General features: G+C 39.6%; 1 protein-coding gene across 1 annotated transcript in view; it reads left to right on the top strand.

The window, feature by feature from the left end:
- The window catches only part of LRPPRC (leucine rich pentatricopeptide repeat containing), a 140,099-nt gene that overhangs the window by 106,677 nt on the left and 11,650 nt on the right, over nucleotides 1-21,772 (top strand). Inside the window, exons 28-34 of the mRNA XM_063123988.1 lie at nucleotides 1,681-1,823; nucleotides 1,958-2,096; nucleotides 4,682-4,808; nucleotides 8,815-8,903; nucleotides 14,668-14,872; nucleotides 17,044-17,186; nucleotides 18,178-18,293. Coding sequence (XP_062980058.1) covers nucleotides 1,681-1,823; nucleotides 1,958-2,096; nucleotides 4,682-4,808; nucleotides 8,815-8,903; nucleotides 14,668-14,872; nucleotides 17,044-17,186; nucleotides 18,178-18,293 — 962 coding nt within the window. The remainder of the gene's footprint in view (nucleotides 1-1,680; nucleotides 1,824-1,957; nucleotides 2,097-4,681; nucleotides 4,809-8,814; nucleotides 8,904-14,667; nucleotides 14,873-17,043; nucleotides 17,187-18,177; nucleotides 18,294-21,772) is intronic.

The raw sequence follows: 21,772 nt of genomic DNA on the forward strand, positions 1-21,772 counted from the left end.
GCAGTTTGATGTGAAGGCTGAACACATTTGTTGGGGGACAAACAACACAAAGTTTTAACCCAACAAGAAACCATGGGTTCAAATTCTGGGTTGTTTGTCCCTCAACAAAGCAGAATTACAGGTTCAGATTTGCATCAGACAACCCAGGAATGGGACGCTCCTTGGTTGTTAATGAAAGCTGATTCAAAGAGGAAGTAGCGGGCGGAAGGCAGCGGCGGGAAGCAGCGGGCTTACTCCCACCAGTTCATGTTCAGATTTGCTTCAGACAACCCATGAATTGGCATTATGTGTTAACGAGATCATATACACTTAAATCTGGGAGTACGTCCCATTAACTCACTTCTGACTACATCTAGGATTGCACTGCATTGAACCTTTTTTGTTTGGGGTTTTCTACAGTAGCTTCTGTAATAACAGCTAAAATAATCTCTCTAGTAGACCAGCTCCTCACAGGAAGTAAACTTTGATACAGATGATAGAACTCGGTGCCCTTGATAGCAACTCCAGCATTCTGTAAGCCCAGCTCTCACAAGGTCCCTCTGCCTAGTTTGGGGCAAGTTCCCCAGCAGTCCTCCATACCATATCCATAATTGTTAAGGAGGGCCTCTTGACACTGTGGAAAGACTTTTGAGGGTATGCAGGGAGAGATGTTGAAGCAGGAAAGACCTCTTCTGCAAGCTTCCATTTCTAGTGCTTAGGATCCAAGCCAGTGACTTCCACATGCGGATGGGCTGTTTTCCCCTTGGGCTTGACCACTATGTGAGAAAAATGAAACAAAACCCATTTATGCCTTTTCTGCTCCAACAGAAGGAGCACAATGTCTTGCACAAGCGGAAGCATGAAAACAAACTTGCCCATTGTTATGTGCTAAGCCCTTATGCTACCATTTATGGAATAGTTGTGCTAGTGGTTATTTTCCTTCCTCTCATGGTACTGGATCCAGTAAAATTCAGTGAATTACTGTGGAAGCGTCACTTTCTAAAATTGGAGCTGATTTAATAATTTGTTTTGTGGATTGTGGATTTTCGAATGTACAGAATTAGAATTTACAACTTTCTGAAACCAAATCTTACTTCTATTTGATCAAGTTGGTGTAGTCATGATGGTTCCAGAAAATGAGAAACAATAGGAAGGAAAGAAACATTGATTATGTCAGCTTCGTTTGGATTTGTCTGTGTTCTTGTTGTTTTTGCTAGAGTTCCAGAACGTCATGTAATCTGCTAAAAGATTATTCTGTAAAAAGTGTTGCGTTCGTTAATATTCCATTAAAAACTAATCATTAGTAGCCCCAAAGCGCTGTCTTTTTGTACACAAGCATGAATCTGAGTGCCCCCATTCTTTTTTCTTGGTTGTGCCTCCTTCTGAAATGTTAGAAGTTGCTACTTGACTGCCTTGGTGATCTTGGTCAACAGTTTATGCCTCTAACAAAAGGGAAAATAGGACTACATTGCAGAAAGGATTATTCCTATAATATGTTACTTAACCCCTCTTTTCAATATGGATAGCCCTAAAAAGAGTGCATTCAAACACCCACTCCATGTTATCCAGGGGGGAAGGGGAGGCAGATAATTTTTGACATAAGAAAATACACTTCCTGTTACAAATACATAAAACCACTTGTAGAAAATGTCAGTGACCCAATTATGTAGTTCCTTTCTGATTTAAACTTTTCCCTTTCAGAGGAAAACAACGACTGGCAAAAGGCTGATACCATTTGGACTAAAATTCAGGAGGAAAATATTATTCCCCGTGAAAGAACTTTGAGGTTGCTAGCAGAGATTCTTAAAACCAATAATCAGGAAGTTCCATTTGATGTACCTGAGGTAAATTAAGTTCAGAGTTTTGGGAGTGTAATACCTGCATTAGAATCATCTTTTATATTTGATACTGAGTGGGTACATTGGAGGAAACTACATAATTATGATAGTTAACTTAAACTATTTGTTTTCTTTTAAAGACTTGGTATGATGAAGCTATTGAAGAAGGTGTTCATGAGGTTGTACATTCTACCCGGTCTTTCTCTTCGGTGTCTCCTGTAGAACAGTCTAATCTTCAAAACCAACTATTCATACTCTGCAAACAGGGCAGATTTGAAGGTAAACGAATTATGACTGCTATGTGAATACTCTGCTTCATGAAATTGTACTTCAGAATCTTAACGTCCAAACAATAGGAAACTTATATTCCTTTGAGTGCTGAATCCACAGCCCTGCAGTAGGCAAGTGCTTGGAATACTATCTATCTTGGTATTGTAAGGAATTATTTGTGGCAAATTTGATGCCTAAAGAGACAATGACAGAGTTTGGACAACACATCGTGGCTTGTTGTGTGTTACTTAACCCGTGAGGGAGCCATGGCACCTTTGCATAATCCACACTCATCAGGTTCTCACAACACATCCCCCAAGCACGTGTTGCAGTTTCAAAATAGCAACCTCACACACTGCAGCCCCACCATGGGTTAAATACCCCTCAGTGGGCTGCCCTGTCATGCGAATAGCCCCACTATTACTTTCCGTAGTCATCTCCAATCTTGAATTTATCTGCAGATTCAGTTGAATTCAGTTCAGACTTAATCAAGGTAGGGATCAAGGTAGGGATATCTCTCCCTCTACAAAAAGTAATTGTTTCCCATTAGTGTTAAGTTAGCATAGCAAGAAAAGTAATGTTTTCACAAACAGCTGTTGTGAATTAGCCATTCTACTTTTAATCTTTAATTTTCTTTTATGTTTAGCTCTGAATTTGTTGTTTATTCGTTCAGTCGTTTCCGACTCTTCGTGACTTCATGAACCAGCCCACGCCAGAGCATTTTGTCGGCCGTTGCCAAAGTCTGTCACCTCCAGAATATCATCCATCCATCTTGCCCTTGGTCGGCCCCTTTTACTTTTGCCTTCCACTTTCCCTAGCATCAGCCTCTTCTCCAGAGTGCTCTGTCTTCTCATTATGCGGCCACAGTACTTCAGTTTTGCCTTTAATACCATTCCCTCAAGTGAGCAGTCTGGCTTTATTTCCTGGAGTATGGACTGGTTGGATCTTCTTGCAGTCCAAGGCACTCTCAGAATTTTCCTCCAACACCACAGTTCAAAAGCATCTATCTTCCTTCGCTCAGCTTTCCTTATGGTCCAGCTCTCGCAGCCATAGGTTACTATGGGGAATACCATTGCTTTAACTACGTGGACCTTTGTTGTCAGTGTGGTGTCTCTGCTCTTAACTATTTTATCAAGATTTGTCATTGCTCTCCTCCCAAGAAGTAAACGCCTTCTGATTTCCTGGCTGCAGTCAGCATCTGCAGTAATCTTTGCGCCCAGAAATGTCACTGCCTCCACGTTTTCTCCCTCTATTTGCCAGTTATCAATCAAGCTGGTTGCCATAATCTTGGTTTTTTTGAGGTTTCACTGCAACCCAGCTTTTGCACTTTCTTCTTTCACCTTTGTCATAAGGCTCCAAAGCTGTCCTCTCTCAATACAGACAAAAGAGCAAATTAGGCTTATCCTCCAATAAAAAGACATCACATGTTAGCACTTTAGGGAGTTAACACATTGACAATAACCTGCTGCTAGTGACCCACAGTCTAAGTAACCATGGAGTAGAATCACACACACACAAGGTGATGGTTCCAGCCAAAATAACAAAACATTTGTAAAATAAAGCAGAATGTTAAGTATCTGCATGAATTTGTTTACAGTTATTGAATATTTTTGCATCCTAAAATGTTAGGATAATATTCTATATTCTTTTGTTTTGTAGATAAATCTTCAAATGCAAGCTGAATTCCACTAAATATGCAAGCAAAGCATATTAGATTTTACAAATTATAGTCCATTTAAAATATGTGAAATTAATAAGTACAGTCTTTTCCCCCAGATGTATAATGTTAATTTTTAGAGTATATTAGAGAACAGATTACTGTTTCAACAGGATGTTTACAGCTGCACAATCTTGTTCAGAAAAGTAAATGACTGAAAAGTGCAGTTACCTTTTTTCCATTTTTTTTGGTAATGTCTTTTCACTAACTGACAGTTATTGTGAATGTGTGAAATAAAACTGTTAATCAGTCAAATAAATGCAGTTTTAGTTTACTTGTTAAATATCTGTATATTTGTAAATTGTATGTTTCTATGTAAATCTTGTCGTAGCCAAATAATTTGATCTCCCGATACTGAAAACACTGCCAATATTTGCTAAAGACTAGCATGATACAATATTAAACATAACTCCCTACCACAGAATTAGGGATTGCATTAAAATAATATGCAGTATGTCTTCGAAACAGGTAGCACAGTAGCGACCTGTTAATGAACTTGAAAAGGGCAATTTTGAAGATGACTGAGGCAGAACTTCTTAGCCATTGGTGGCAGGAGAGTTTTCCCCCTTTACTATGAAGCAAATTTAAGTTGCTAAACGTTTAGAAAAGATTTCTGTATTATTATTATTATTATTATTATTATTATTATTATTATTATTATTTAAAAAAACACAATTCCAAGAGAAGAGAATTCATTTCAACATGGAAAACAGACAGTTTCATAAATATAGCATTGGACTCAAAGATATATGAAGAAAAGATGAGATTTGTTTCAAACGCTGTCTGTAAAAAAAGGGGGAGAGAGAGATAAATACTCTTCTGTGGCACTTCAGTAAAAGCTGACACATCAATTGTTTTTTTTTAATTCTCTTTGCAGAGGCATACAATATTTTACTAGAAGCACAAAAGAAGGATATTGTACCTCTATCCTCTGGTTATGTCCATCTTATAAAAGCATTGCTCAGCAATGGTTATCTTGAAAAGGCAGTCAAAGTAAAGAACATGTAAGTTTTTTGTGTATGCGTCTCTCTTTTATCTATGCATTTCTAACCTTGCATAACAATTACTCCATAGTTTGCTTTCAGGTGAAATTTCCATTTTCCTAATAGAAAAATGGTCTTGCTCTGGAGCAGCATAATGCATTGGTCTTTCCAACGGTGCCATATGTCATGAGTTAAAAAGAGGTTGGCATTCTCAGGTCATTTTGTAGTTAATGGTGCATCACAGCCCAGTCACACACTTGGTACACTTAACAATTTAGCAAATGCACACATCATCGAAGCACCATTCACCTCTTATGGCTGGATGGTCCTGAAGGTCCTAAGACCAGTCACAGAGCGCTGCAAGTGTGGCTTTTTATCGAATGCACTGACAGAATCATAGGAATAGGAAGAAGCGCCATTTAGCGAGGTGGGCAGTTCTGCTTTGTGCATAATCTATTAATCCCATGTCATGTAGGCCAGTCACCAGTCTACAGACTGAGATCCTTTAAGAATGCAGTCGTGTCAGATCAGTTGACGAGAATATGCAATTTATCGAGTCATACAAAAAGATCCCATTTTATAATTTGGTATATTACACGTTTTTTAAAAAAATTAAATGGTTAAATGTTTGTTTGAAAAATATAACCAGTTGTAAAAACCGAGGTACAAAGGGAGACAAAAACAGAGGTACAAAGGGAGACAAAAAGCTGCAGTTGTCCCCACCCCACCCACCCCTGTTCCTTTGCAGGAATTCTCTGGGTACCATTTGAGTTTCTTCTTGGGCTTCTGCATGCTCAGGGTGGCCTAGAAAAACAGCCATCCTGCACAATACCATTTTAGCACTTGTAAGAGGCCTTCAAGATCACTGTTGATGTGATGGTGATGTGAGCAAGCAAGTGGAAAGTACAAAAGCAGGCAGGTAAAAGAACCTGAAGCCATCCCTTCGTATCGCTGCTGCCTTATTGGCACGTCCACGTGTATGGATGTTGAGTCTTTTGATGAATATATAGTTCCAAAAAGAAGACAATTTAAAAAAATAAACAGCGCCAGATTTATTTGATGTAGGCAATGTTATAGTGTTCTTGATGTTTCATAAGTAGTGGAACAGTAAATGTAATGTTCAAAATTTGTAGTCGATCTGTGGTCAATGGGAATCTAGTAATCACTCTCACCTGGACCATTGGTTTTTTTTTAATAGTCTGAGGTCCATTTGGAAATAATGTATCAGAGTATTTTCAGACCGTTTTTAATTCAATTTGACCTAATGAACCAGATTTCTTTTGGTTGGAAGTGTCTGGAGTCTGGAAGCAAGAGGAGTTATAATTTCAAGTTCTCATTAGTGAACACTCAAAAGATTGAAGTTTCCTTCTGTAACCATGTGGGAGGTGGCCGTGAAAATACCAAAAAGGAAAATTTACACAAATTGCCCCCCAAAGTTGATTAACATTAACTAGCAAAATAAACCACCACAAAGAAAGAACAACACGAACAGGAAAAACAATTACACCGAAACTACAGTTACGCAAAATAAAATGTACACGTAAGAATTGTTGGCTACTTAAACTTGTATTGGGTTTAGTTAGATGATCACAACTGTCCAAGAGGTTAAGTCTAAAAATGTTAACTTTAAAATTTTACACTAATATCATATCTGTGGTTGGCTCCATTTGGACATCATGATTAACTATGGATTAATGTTATGTGAATGAGCCTCTGGCTTGTCAGCTCCCCCCCACTCACCCTCCCCTCTTTTCCTCTGGCACAGCCACAAGTAAGAGATCAGAAGCTTTTGCTTCCATTTTTCATTCAATATACCAGAAGCCCAACCTTCTCTCCCCAGTCACACTAGAGGAGGAATGGGGTGGGGTGGGGCGTGCACAAGCCCAAGGGACCTGCCCATAATGGTCTAAACTGGGCCAATGTATGGATACTAACAACAAAAAGTTGAAGCTGCATAAAACATTTTATCTTAACGAAGTGAACAAAATGCAAACTTACATAATAGAAGAGGAAAGGAAACTACTGGCCTTGCTTTGCTATGTTTTAATTTTGAGTCTTAAGGGACCAAGTATGTAGATTGTGTCAGAATGAAGGATTTTCAGAATCACTGATCTAGTTAGTTAGAAGCATAATTCATTACATCCATATTCATAGATTGGACAATTATAACTGGACAATGTGTATCTCTCTAGTAACGCAAGAATATTTTTTACACATTTGCACCTTTCATCAGTAGAGGTTAGATCTTTTGGGGGGAATCAAAGCAGTTAACTAAATCAAAACAGAATGTTTTTTACTAGAGCTATTATCTTGAGCCCACTACTCATCAAGCATTAAAATTATAAAACAAATTCTATGACAACAGGTAGTCTAGGTGAGAAACTACAGGATAGGGAGAAGGAGAACTCCCAAGATGAAGTTGTTTTGGAGTAGCTTTCCTGGTTTACAGTAGAGATGGAATAAGAAGTCCTAGTTCTCTTTCTTTTAAGAAATGGGGTAGGTTTTTCTTTCTTTTCTTTTTCTATTTTTAAAAAAGCCATAATACCAGAATTGGAAAGAAATGTTTTAAGAAAACTTTGCATTTTCTGATGCTTTTAGTCAGCCCAGAGTCCTACATTTAGGATTTTGATGAATTTTAGGTATGGTTCTAAAATAGAAATGTAGTAGTATTGGAATGAGGGATTAGTTCTGTAATAGTGGCTAACATCTATTTAATCACACTAAAGATTGGAAGATTGGAGAAAGTAAATCCTTTGTTATATGTAATTTACAGTCTCATGCATGAATTGTTGACTTAAGGGCTTTGACAGATGGGACAAAGAAAAAAGCGGAACTGAGCAATGGGTGCTTAGGCAGGGATTAAAGGGATTGGTTGGTAGAGTAAGAAAATCCTGAGTCCAGTGACTGCATTTGCCGGCCCCAGAGGCTGAAAGTGACTGAGAGGATAGTCATATTGTGAACTCAATGAAGGATTTTCTTGGGATTGATGAGAATAATTTAGCAATGACCCTGCTTACCTCCCAATCCGCTCAGCTCATAAGTTCAAGTAGGTAGGCTGCTCAGTTGTTTGCCGCAAGATGATCACTGCGGTTTATCTTGATTGTTGATATGGCAAATGGCAGTTCTGTGCGCACTCTGTCCAGAGGAAATTTTCTGACCTAGAAAATGAACCTTGTAAAGTTATCCTAAAATATTAAAAAAGGAAAAGTCTAAATTTCATTATGGATGTTGAGGGCAGTTCAAGGCACACACACACACACAGAAATAGAAAAGGATTTTCCGGTTAGTCTGCTCAGAGTGTATGTTTCTTGAAAGGCTTTAACCAATATTATTAAAGCCACGTTCTCATTGCTGTTATAGACCTGCGAAGATGGCTTTCCCTTTTTTTCCTTTTCCTTTTTTTTTTTTTGCCTTGTAAGAGATATAGAACTGATGAATGATGAAATTTTAGTTTAAGGCAGCAAAGGCAATATGTCGAGTTTTTAAAAAACTGTATGCTTCTAGATGACAGAAACTTGAAAATTAAATCAACCAAATGATACGGTGTTGGTTCATAATATCCCTTTAGTTTATATTTAAAATATACAGTGCTGAAAATAAATGTTTCCATTTTTTTTTATTGCAGAAAGAATAGTTTTACATTTTATAATTATGGTGACTGTTTTTAAAAAAAGAAGAAAAAAGTATCCTGCTTAGGGATACAGCAGAACAATGCCAGGCATGCGGTTATTTTCGTCATCTAATATGTCAGCATTCAAGAATCTGAACCGATTGTTTAAAAAAAATCTTGTACTTTTGTTTCTTTTGTTGCTCATTTCCAACTTTGTCATCTGTCAGAATGCACAAAAAAATTATCCTTCTATAACCATTGACAGGATAACACAAAAGCTGTCTCCAGGTCGATATTTTGCGGCAATATTTTTAACATACGAACAGTAGTTTTTATAATTTCACCTTGGTGCTCAACCATTTATTATCGTATCAGAAGCATGTCAGTAATTCCTTTCTAAATGTCTGCTTCTTTTAGCGCTGAGACCCACATCAAGGGCTTCGTGCTGAACGATGCTGCCAGCAGCCTCCTCATCATAACGCAAGTTAGGCGGGATTATTTGAAAGGTATGTCACAATGCTTGACCTTTACGTCACATTAATGCCTCTGCAGATTTTTCTTGTAACGCCCTTCGAATACTTGGATAAAGGAGTCCATTTAGCAAATTACCTGCTTATCAAGCGCCTTTTGTGGTAGCTGAGAGACGTAAATTACTGTACATGCATTTATAATACAGCTTGAATATGAATGTACTTGTCATTTGACCACTTAGTCCAGTTTCCGTTCCATTTAACACAAGATGGGTTTTCTTAAGATGAATCACAGCTCTTCAGACATGCAAAATTTGTGCTCCAGAACGAGAGAAAGTACAGGCTTTCAAGTGTGTTAAAATTCACAGCACAAGTCATTTTGCTTTGGAAATTAACATACCTTAGAGCATCTGAAACAATTCCCAGCAGTTTCTTCCTGCACATTGTGTTGGTAGTACCAGATATCAAGTGAGTTAAATTGAGTGTTAAATGTGCATGGTTGTGCACTAAATGATTATAATATTGATTTTAAAAAACCTTAATCTAATACTTTTTAATAGTTTGCAATACCAACAGTAATGAAACATACGTTGTGCTTTTGTGCTCTTTTTTCAGCTTACCTTCCATGGCAACAGCAATGTTGGTTGAGCAAAATAAATGCCTGGGAATTCAGTGGTGGACAATGTTATTGTTAGACTACATCTGTCTCTTCCATGCATGTTGTTTGGTTTCAGCTCTGAGACTCTGCAAAGAATTGAACGTATGGGTTTTTGCAAAACAAAACAGAGCTACTAAAGTCCAGGTTCAGAGACTGAAGCTCATAAAATACACTGAAAAGTTGGGAACTTACTTAGAAGCTTATGTAGATGGGTTTGTTGTTTTTGGCTCATTTTGGAGCCCAGTTTAACAAAATGGCATTAGTCTAGGCAGGAAGACTATTGACCAATCATTCAGCATCATCCTTTTCTTGTCCAGTTAAATGCATTACAGTGTTATTATTATTATTATTTATTTATTTATTTATTTATTTATTTATTTATTTATTTATATAGCACCATCAATGTACATGGTGCTGTACAGATTACACAGTAAATAGCAAGACCCTGCCGCATAGGCTTACAATCTAATAAAGTTGTAGTAAACAATAAGGAGGGAAAAAGAATGCAAACAGGCACAGGGAAGTGTAAACAGGCACCGGGTAGGGTGAAGCTGACAGTATAGGATCAGAACAAACTCAATATTTAAATTATAGTGAAATATTCTTAATGCCAGTTTCACTCTTGCCCACAAAGGTTTTTGATTCCTATATAAAATACACAGAGTAAGAAGTATGCCACTGTTCCGTCTTTCATTGCTCAGTTTGCTTCCTGTTGTGATGTTGACAATCACCCTTCCAAATCTAAGTTTATTCTAGGGTTTTGGAATAGCGAATCAAGATCTTCTTGGGAACCCCTACTAAAAATCTCTGATAAACTTAAATCCTGTCCTTGTACAACTTAATTCCAGTAAATATAATCTTGAGTTGAATCTAGCACCTGTGCTGGAAAATATGTCATTTCCACATGCCACCAAATGGTGTATTGGCTTACAGGTTCCCTTTCTTCATCCTGCACCCACTTTTGAATAAGACCATCACAAGGTCTAACTTCAGTGCCTCCCCCAACTTCATTCTCTTATTGTTGAGAGCACCCCTAATTTTTCATTCACCCAGGTTTGTGTCCTTATGTCATATTGGATTTTTATCACTTATTGCCAGCTAGGGTTGGCAAAAGGGTAGAACACCAGAACCGTTTTTGCCATGCATTATTTTTTTACTTCCAGATTTTTGTTTTTAATGGTCATCGCTCCAAAAGGCCTGGTTACTGACCTTTCCCTGAAGCAACCACCAGGCTTCACACTGCCAAACAAGACATGCTGAAACTCAGAGCAGCTTCAGAATTGACTGTCAGGAATAGCTGCTCAACCCCACCCTCCCTTAGAAGCCAAGAGCAAACAGACACACATGCTAGACAGGATTCCTTTAGAAAGCCAGCTCACTCTGAGATCACCCAAATATTTTGCTTTGTTTGACCTCCATTGCTGGCAGTAGCAAAGAGTGAGAGCAAGAGGCTGCTATTAGTCCAGCCAGGAGCTCCTGTGTGCTGAGCCATGAATTTACTTGCTTTTGCTTCAAAAGAGCAGTTTCGTGGTCTTAAAATTCAAATAAATGAAGCAGCGTGATGAATTCTTCTATGCATCCATGAAGAATATAATTCCCTCAGTGTCTAGAAAGATTATTGCTACTTCACATTATTACTATTATTTATTTCATTTCTATAGCGCCCAATAGCCAATGCTTTCTGGGCGGTTTACAAAAATTCAAAGATAATAAAGTACAGCATAGAATGCAGCATAAAATTTAAAACATGCAAAATTTAAAACAATTTAGGCAGCTAAAAACCATTTCAATAAAATACTAGACCAGTTTATATGACCAGTGTAAATGCTTCACCATATTCCATTAAATGCCTGGGAGAAGAAAGCAGTCTTAACCTGGCACTGAAAAGATGAGAGTGTTGGTGCCTGGTGGGCCTCAGTGGGGAGTTCGTTCCATAGTTTGGGGGGGGGCACCGCTGAGAAAGCCCTCTCCCTTGTCACTACTCTCCAAGCCTCCCTCAGATGAGGCACTCAGAAGAAGGCTTCAGATGTTGATCATAGTGACTGAACAGGTTCAGTTGGGAGAGGCGTTCCGTCAGGTTTTGCAGTCCCAAGCAATCACCTTGAATCAGGCTCAGAAACATACAGGCAGCCAATGCAAGAGGGCCAGAATTGGTTTTATGTGCTCAGACCATCTGGTCCCAGTTATTAACCTGGCTGTTACATTTTGCACAAGCTGCAGTTTCTGAACGGTCCTCAAGGAAGCCTCAGTAGCATTACAATAATCCAACTGGGAGATTGCCACAGCATAAATTACTGAAACCAAATTATTCCTGTCCCGATAGGAGCATAGCTGGGGGCACCAGCCGAAGCTGGTAGAAGGCACTCCAAGCCACCGAGGCCCCCTGAGCCTCAAGTAATGGGGATGGATCCAGAAGAACCCCCAAGTTACGAACCTGCTCCTTCAAGGAGAGTTCAACCCCATCCAGAACAGGTTGAGCACCTTCCATCCGGACAGAAGAGCCACCCACTAACAGCATCTTAGTCTTGTCTGGGTTGAGCTTCAGTTTATTATTCAGTCCATTGTCACAGCCAGGCACTGATTCAGCACATCCACAGCCTCACCTGATGAAGATGAAAAGGAAAAGTAGAGCCGCATGTTATCAGAATACTGATGGCAATGAACTCCAAAACACAGAAGTTAAATAGCATAGGGGACAAAACCGTCCCCTGTGGAACCCCATGCTGGAGAATCCACGGGACCAAGCAGTAGTTCCCAAGCACCACCTTCTGGAGCTGGCCATCCAAATAGGAGCAGAACTACTGCAACACAGTAACCCCCCATTCCCAGTTCAAACAGTCACCCCAGAAGGATACCATGATTGATGGTATCAAAAGCCGTGGAGAGATCCAGGGGTATCAAGAGGGTCACACTCCCCCTGTCTCTCTCCCGACATAGGTCATCATACCAGTGACCGAAGCTGTTTCGGTGCCTGAACCCAGCCTGAAATGGATCCATCCAAGAGTGTCTAGAACAGGAACATTTGCCACCAGCCCAAAGTTGTTAAGATCTTCCAGGTCCAGAGAGAATTTCTTCAGGAGTGATCTCACCGCCATCTCTTTCAGCTGGCTTGGGACCACTCCCTCTCACAAGGAGACATTACTTTACTAAGCTACAGAAGCACATGAAGAGAAATCCTGTTCAGTGGGCATTTTGATTTTCACTTGTGAGCAAGCATGTTCATTGCCATCTCTGGTCACAGTCCCCAAACTGAAGTCTGCCATGTTTTCCTTCATGAGATATTATGGTTTTGCAGACCTGAATGGCAGCAAATGATGAGCAACATGGAAAAATATACAAAGTGTGTTTAATTTACAAGTAGGGCTGATTATTGCTTGTAAATATATTCATCCTTCAAGAGATGATGATGATTTCTTACCCACTTCACCCTTTGGATTGAGGAGGAAGAGGAGGAACCAGGAAATCAAAACAATGCTCATCGCACCCCAGGGACAATTAAAATAGTGTGTTCACACATAAAGATAATCCATGAATTCTCACTTCTTAAATTCCAATCTGAATGAGCAATGTGCTAGTGCACCAGCCCATTCACTCATACCTAATGCAAGCAGGTAAACAAACCTGACAAGGATGGTTTATTTATTATTTATTTATTTATTTATTTAATTACATTTATATACCGCCCCACAGCCGAAGCTCTCTGGGCGGTTTACAACATTTAAAAATAGTAAACATTAAAAGTATACAATTTAAACACACACACACACATAAAAACAGTATAAAAACAACAGTATCCATTTAAAAACAACAATTGTGGGGTCCATTAAAAACAAACTTAACGTTGTTAAATGCTGTTAAAATGCTGTTAAAAATGCCTGGGAGAAGAGAAAAGTGTTGACCTGGCGCCGAAAAGATAACAATGTTGGCGCCAGGCGAGCCTCATCGGGGAGATCATTCCACAGTCGGGGGGCCACCACTGAAAAGGCCCTCTCCCTTGTTGCCATCCTCCGAGCTTCCCTTGGAGTAGGCACTCGGAGGAGGACCTTAGATGTTGAGCGCAGTGTACGGGTAGGTTCATGTCGGGAGAGGCGTTTAGCATGAAACTGGGTTTATAGTTGTTTATGCCAAAACAAACCAGGATTATAAACCAGTTTTAAACCCAAGATTTGATGCCAGCTTTTGAATCAAGTTTTGTTTGGACAGAACAATCATAATCTTGAGTTCAGATATCACACTAAGCTATCCAACTAAACAGGCAATATTCACAAGCATGCTGATAATTCACATTGCGGTTTAATGTCAGAATTCTTAGCTTATTATGTGCAACCATGACCATTGACTCAGGTGTAGATGTAGCCTAGAGTTTCCCTACAAAATTACTACAGACAACTGCAGAAGCTCTAGTGGCCATTCCCCCCACCCCCACCCCGCAACCCCCATCCCCACAGGCTGCACTGGGAGGAGATTGTTTTTCTGTGCTTTTTAAAAAGGGAAATAGCATGTTTTGCCACCGAAATTTGATGGCAAAAAATTCCATAGTGCAATTTTAGCTATCTGCAGCCACTGTGGTCCGTAATTATTTTGTTTCTATTTTCCCTCCGTCGTAGGGGTGGTGGAGGGCAGTAGCAGGGTGCATGTTGTCTGCAGCCTCCGTGATGCCCACGGACCATGCATGCCCACCGCTGCTTTATTACCTGCAAGGCCTAAACCCGGTCAGAAAGGGGCCTGAGGTTTTGCTTTGGGATGTAAACATTTATCCTGCTATCCTAGCCAGTTGTGCTGGGAAAAAAGCCCAGATATGCCAAACCTCAAAATCAGGTTGCTTTGAAAATAATTTTCTTGATTTAAAGGATACGTAGTGTTTTTGATGTTCACATTACTGTGATCAGAAACGAGCACCGAAACCTGAACTGAAGCTATGCCACAAGAAATATAAAGCAACAAATACTGTTACTTTCTTAAGGTGTCACACAAAAGAACCGTAGCAAGTTGAAAAAAGAGGATTTAGGAGAATTTTCAAATGGGGTTGCTTTCTTAAGGTATCACACAAAAGTCATCCACTCTCCTTTTCCCCGTTTTTAATTAAATATATAAATGTATGGTGTCTTTTCTTTTTCCACTTGTCCGTATTCTCCTGGATAGATGCAATGTCTACGCTCAAGACGCATCTTGAAAATGGCAGGGCACCCTCTCCACTGGCAGTGACTCGGCTTGTTCAAGCTTTGGCTCAGAAGGGAGACCTGGAGAGCATAGGCGCAGTGGAGAAGATGATGGAAAACCTCCTTAGCTCTATTAAGTTGTCGCACATGCTTTTCATCAATAACACAGTGTTAGCTCACATCAAGAAGTAAGCAACTCCGTAGTGGATATTTCTTCTATTGTATGAGTGGGGGGTGGGAAGGAGACAATATGGTGACCTTATTTGCCTTGCACACCAATAATCTTTTCCTACATAACAGTTAAAGGGATGGTAGAATTGGTTTCCGTTGAGATTTCTTATCCTGGAAACAATGGGGCTTGGAGTCCATTTAATGCAATGCAGAAGCTGGCAGGTTATTACTGGATAAGTGAACTTTAAGTAGGCTAATGATGTCAAACATGTGCACTTATCAAGTTCTGCCTACCTAAACGGAGCCTTGACTTAAGCTGATGTCTTGTAGTCTCTCGTTATTGTTCTAATTCACAGCACAATGCACACCTCCGCAAAGCCAATAGAAGGTTTTCTCTTTGTATCAGTAAGCTTTCAATTTGATTTTGCATCCCTATGATTGTGCCGAATGCAAGTATGATTTTTCAGAGTTACAGACGTGCTTGTTGGATATTTTACTGACTTTGAAAGAAATGCAAGGGCTTTGCATGGAACATTTTGAAACCTCCTTTTAAAAGAATATACACAAGGTTTGGAAATATAGACAGTATTTCTCCATCTCCTTTAAAGCTCCAAAAACATGTTCATGGCTTGATTAAAAGCTTTGATGGCACTTTATTTTATATGGGGGTGGGGGTCTAACAGGGCTTATATTTCCATTTGAAACCCTTTGCTGCTTTCTCCCTGCTAAATGCAGTCAGTATATTTTAATGTAGTTCTCAAGGTATATCTGTTAGCAATAACTTGTCAGGAAATTCCTGCCCTGTTTAGTTTTAATTTTGATCCACTCTTACAAGATAGACCCTATTGTGTGTGTCCCCCGCATCCCTCTTTCTCATTCAGCAGATCTGAACAGTAGTATTATGTTGCAGGTATCCGTGTCTCAGTCATGTAAGATGAGGGAGTACACCCTTTCTAAAAAGCTGTAGGATCATTTAAAACAGTAGACAGTAGATCAGGGTAGACAGAATGAAGAACCACCTGAGCAGGCCAGTTTCCAAATCCATTTGGTCTTTTTTTCAGACTCTCATGTGTAATGTTGCCAAAGATAGCTCAGTTCCTCAAATCCTTATAGTATCCAATGCTCCTGTGGTCAAACCTCATTAAAAGTGATTTAGGCTAATTTATATCTTATTACAGAGACGTTTGCAAGATCAGTGACTCTCTTAAACATGGGTTTCTCTAATAGTTATCCCACCGAAAAGGAAATACAAGGCGTCTGCCACATAGAACCACAAAATAACACAGACGAAGAAACTGTATCAGAAGACTCTTTAGCCTAGCAAACACTTTATTGCCAGCATAGTTAACTACTTGTTTAGATTCCATTTTTATCAACAGCCTCAGTCGTGTTCCTTGTTAGATCCTAGTAAGAAAAACCTGCTCTGTCTAGTATTCAGGTGTCTCTTTGAATCGACAATTGGCTCTCAACTTTTCACAAAGCTGTAGCAGCTGTCAGTACCTTAAGCACTGATACTTGCTCAAAATGTATCTCCTTGAGAAGTGTCTTGCAAATATGCTCTGGAGAATTTTTTGTGCGTAACTTTTTATCAAAGGCACAATAAACTGTGGTTATTTCTTATGACTGCAGTACTTTCACATTTTGCCATCTCATGCTGCATTCTGCTCCAAAGAAAAAGTGTATAGACAAAGCTGTTAAACAGATCACATTTAATATCGCTGTGTTTGCATCCAAAAAGACAGCTATGAAATATTCAGGAAAATATTTAATTTAATATTACATAAAAAATAGTCTCTGGTTTCTTTTGCATTAATTATTCAGATGTTAGCCCTGGATGTTTTATTTTTTGCCCTTTTACTATTTTGGAAGTAACAGACCAGCCGACATCTTTATTCCGTTAAAAATGGCAACATTTATGTCAAAGTTACTCAGCCATAGAACAGGTCAGAGTCCATTCCTGAAAGAAATGGACTTAGTGCAGACTTTATGCACTCAGCCATACATTTGTTTCACTTTGTGTTGTGACAATATCTGCATGAATGGGGTCATAGGTACTTTTAACATTGCTACTCTGTGTAATATTAATGTAGTAATAAAATAAAACATTCATGCACTTGCTTTATTGGTTTAGGAGCTGAAACATTAGGAACTAAACCACTGCAACACTTTCCCCCCTTTCCTCCTCTAGTAATAACCTTGATGGTGCCATCGAATATATTGAGCCCATGTTTACCCCTGGTGGAGCACTGCATTCTGATTCTGGAAGGAGAAGTATCAGTTTTGTGTATAGAAAGTTGATTGAGAACAAACTGGAGCCAGAGTTGGAAAGATGTAAGTTATCCTGGTAAATACCTGAATAACTAGCCTACAAAAAAATTTATTCGCCTGTCTGCTGACAAGTACCTAGGTGAATCAATTGTTGCCTTAAAACCTAAAGAGAGAGAGAGAGAGAGAACCAATTTTCCCCTGCACTGTCCATCTTCCCACAAATGACCAAGCGGCTATTTTCAAGCCTGAGGTAAATCAGTTGGCATGTTGCGAATCTATGTTCATTTAAACAGGAACATCACTTAATAGCTTTAAATACTTACCTGTTAACAAGGAAAGGAAAGGACCTCTCGTGCAGGCACTTGAGTCATTGCTGACTCCTAGAGGGACGCCTGCTTTCGCTGACGTTTTCTTGGCAGACTTTGTAGTGGGGTGGTTTGCCATTGCCTTCCCCAGTCGCAGTTACCTTTCCCCCAGCTAGCCGGGTACTCATTTTACCGATCTCGGAATGATGGAAGGCTGAGTTGACCCGAGCCGGCTGCCTGAGAACCAGCTTCCGCTGGGATCGAACTCAGGCCGTGGGGAGAGTTTCGGCTGCAGTAACTGCCGCTTACCACTCTGCGCCACACGAGGCTCACCTGTTAACAAACTCTTTATTTAAAACAGTTTCCTACTATCTTTCAAGGCAATGCCTTTCAAGGTGGTCTACAAGGTAAACATTCAAAACAATAAAATACAGAACTAAACCAGCGTAAGACATTTAAAAAAGAAGCAGCAGCAGTAAAAAATGATAACACATAAATATGGGCACCCATTCATTTAAAAGCGGACTGGAAAACCCAAGTCTTTATGGCCCATTTAAAACAGGAAAGGAGCCACACGCACATGCTTCGGTAGGGTATTCAATAAAGATGTGTCACTACAGACAAGGCCCTGTATCTTGTGTTGCCCACTTAATACATCTTACCAGCAGGCACAAACAAGCCTTAATGACCTTTAAAAGAAAGCCAATGTTTACTTACGTCTGCCTATTTTATTTATTTATTTATTGCAGTGAGTGCCATGGCTGAACGTTTGGCCAACCAGTTTGGAATCTATAGGCCTGTCACAGACCTTTTCCTTCAGTATATAAACGCCGAAAGAGTGGATGATGCCAAGCATCTTCTAGAGGTAAGGGGGAGCAATGCTCTGACTTTGTCAAAACTACATTAAGAAATTATTAAGTGTTGGGGGGAGTATGTGCACGCCGAAGCTTGTTCTCTTAAGTTGCCAAATGACTCAGGCTTGCATGACTTGAGATACCAATTTCAGTAATAACAGTTTTTATAGGCACTAGAGTTTGTTTTGGATTTGCTTTTTGGAGTGGGGTGTGAAGCAATAGTTTTATTTTACCCTGTTGTGAAATGTCCTGGAACGAGGACATATATGAGCAGTCTCTCGTTGTTGGTACAACATTCTCTGCTCCTCCCTCACAAAACATACCTTTAACATCTTTAATGCTATAAATGCCCGAGTCCCAGTGTCTACCCTTCTGTTCTACCTGCCGGAGGAAGAGGAACTCCCCATTTTGCCCCAGAGTAGGCAGGAGGAGGGCAAGCTAAATGACAGGACAAGAAGCAAAGCAAAAGCTGCATTTTCTGTGACGGATTTTAATTTCCAGAAAACACTCTGGGAGCCAGTTCTTGGCTGAATAGCAGTGTATAAATTAAAATATAAGTGCAAACTACTTTTAAACCAAAAGTGATCTTTCTTTTTTTTCCCCTTCTTTATCTGGTAGCATTATTTTTATTTATTTATTGAAAACTATTTGCTTACAGTTTGGTTATGTGTCACTGGCATGTTAACTGACAAATGCAAGTCTCCAATGGTCCACAGCCTGCCTTTCTCTCTCTCTCTCTCAAATTGGCAATCTTCAGAGAATGAGACGTCCGCGTTCATGCCACTTTAACGTTGCTAAATATAAAGCTGAGAAATATGCAGAACGAACCGTGGGTGATAAGAGCTGCCATTGGCAGTGTACGCAAACAGGCTCCGGCAGGGATGCTTTCCCAGCAGGTGGCAGTCAAACAGTCACCGTGATCCTGCAGATTGCGGCTTTTGTGTCGACTCCTTGTGTCAAATTGAGGCCTGCTACCAATTTCTGATAGTAAATACTGCTACATTCACTTACGTTCTTGCTTAGTTGCTCAGTACTTTAAAGAGTAAAAGGAAAGAAAAACCCTCTCTTTAGTCATCAGAAGGTTTCGCGGCATCCAGGGAGGTTGTGGGTGGGGGTGGAATTGGGGGTGGAGGGATTTGATCCTTGCCTGCTGCTTATATAATTAAGAAAACTATATATCAAGTGCCTGGATTATCATTTTATAATCGAAGACATGCATTCGTTTTAAATGGGCCCCATAACCGCAGGGTAAACAAACCCTAGTTTTACTTAGCTTACCCTGAGGATGAGAGAAATTTGAAAGAATTATTTTGCTTTGTTTCTGTTCGTGTGAATAGCTTTGTGTTTGGGCAAGGGAAATCAGTGAATTGCTTTGGAGTGTCTCTTAAAAATAACAGTTCACTTTTCAGGAATATATAAAATAGCATAGGTAACAGTCCTGTCGTCAGTAGGTTTTCAAGTTAGAAGTCATAACATGTGGGTTAAAAAACAATGTGGAGTGTTTTTCTTGCACGTAGTGTAAAATGTTAGATTCTAAATGCGAAGGAAAGGTTTGAAATTAATTCTAGACATATTTTTTTTAAAAAAAAACATACTATGCATCCTAAGTAATGCCATGGCCCTGCATAGAACTTAAATGTACAAAACTTCCCTTAATTTCCAAGTTAACCCTGTACACATTACTTTGTGTAAAATTATGGCAGAAGTGCATCATTCATGGGGTTGTGGGAGAAGAGAAGCTTTAATGAATGGGAAATCTACAAGAGCAACAAAAAAAAATTCCTTCCTTGGAATTTCTCCAGAAATCTTCATAGTTTACCATTCCAAGGTCTTCCAGGCACCCCACCGTCACAATACTTTTAAGAACAGGGGCAGGGAAGAAATGAAGCAAACTATCGTGATCTCCAACTGCTTAAATGGGGACCGTTTTCCTTACAGCATCCATTGCGGATCAGCTGCCCTACAAACACCAGAAGGAAGCAAGTATAGGGAACTGTTGCTGACGGACCTACGCATGTGCATTTCAAAATTTGCCTGTGTCCAATGCTTGAAAAGGGCTAGGCTGTGATTCTTTGGGGGACAAAATTGACAAAATTGCTGAAAGGCACCTGGAGTCTGGGATAGGGCAAGATATACATCTAGGCAGGGATCCCCAAAACTTTGTATCTATTTCTGCATGCCTAAGAGCGCAGGGACAGCACTGGGTGCATTTTCAACCGGCAGCCTTCCATGCCTCATGACACCACTGCTTTTAAAACTAAGAAGACTTTCAGATGGATTGAAATATGTCATCGGGGCTCTGTGGTGAGTCAAAAATCCCACCTTCTGTGCCCAAGTTGGAGGGTGTGCCTAACGTTGCTCTGTGAAGGATTTCTGCCATAATAAATAAATATGTTACTTGTTGAGCATTTAGGCTGCAATCTTAAACACACCTACTTGGGAGTAAGCTTCATTGAAAGCTGAGACTTCTGAGCAAATCTGCACTGGATTGCGAGGTTAAAAGGGGTTTTTCTATAGACGGGGCTTTGTGTTACTCTGACCTTAAAAAATGCTTCATAGGAAACCCTTATTCTATAAAGTCTGAAATGGCTTACCCTATAGCATTTTGCATAGGTTTGAAGTTTTTAGCCAAGGGGGACCAAGAGCCATATAGGGCATGAAGGTTCTGTTCTTCGATCAGTTGAAATACTTTTCAGCTTCCACCTTGAGCTTTCCAGGTTGCACCAAGAATGAGCCCCTCACTTTAAAGGCGCTTTAATAACCAATTGTTGCCTTGCGAGGGTTTTATTAAAGGCTGCCTAAAAATATTTTTTTTAAAAATAAAGGCTACACATGAAACCAGAGAGCCAACATCCAGTTTCGTTTGTCCAGGATCAGGTCATACATGTACCTCTGGCATCTAGATCTGTTTTACTCAAAAGCTTTTAAGTCAATATTTTGTGGCTTCTTGCCATAGATTGCTAACTGTTAAGGAATAATAGACTTCTCCTTGTATGCCAGATTATTCCATTGAAGGTATGGAGTTAAAGGATTTGTAAATACTGGGTGTTTCTTCCAAGGTGTGGGGAGTTTTTTGTGGGGGGAGGAGAGACTACCCCTTTAAAAAACACAATGTAATTGTGGTAATTCTTTGACAGACAGGATAGAAATTGAATGATGTACAGGGATTTATTTTATTTATTATACGTTTATACCATTTAATATATTAAAATCTCTATGTAGTTCAAAATAACATTTCAAATTGGCCTCCTTTTGCTTTTCATTGGACACTTCTAATGATAAACTTCATTTGGATCTCAAAGAACTTGGCAAGAGAGCATAATATACATTGGGTTCTATCGGCTTATAAAGTAATTCATTGTGTGCCAGTGTGTGTATACATACTTTGCAAAGTGTAATATACTGATATTTTGAGGTGTCAAGGTTGAGAGAATGTCTTAAGCGTTTTTAGAAAAAATAATCAGTATGCATTCTTCCAGTTTTCAAGGCC

Source organism: Elgaria multicarinata, chromosome 4 (assembly GCF_023053635.1).
Source record: "Elgaria multicarinata webbii isolate HBS135686 ecotype San Diego chromosome 4, rElgMul1.1.pri, whole genome shotgun sequence".
Classification (NCBI taxonomy): domain Eukaryota; kingdom Metazoa; phylum Chordata; class Lepidosauria; order Squamata; family Anguidae; genus Elgaria; species Elgaria multicarinata.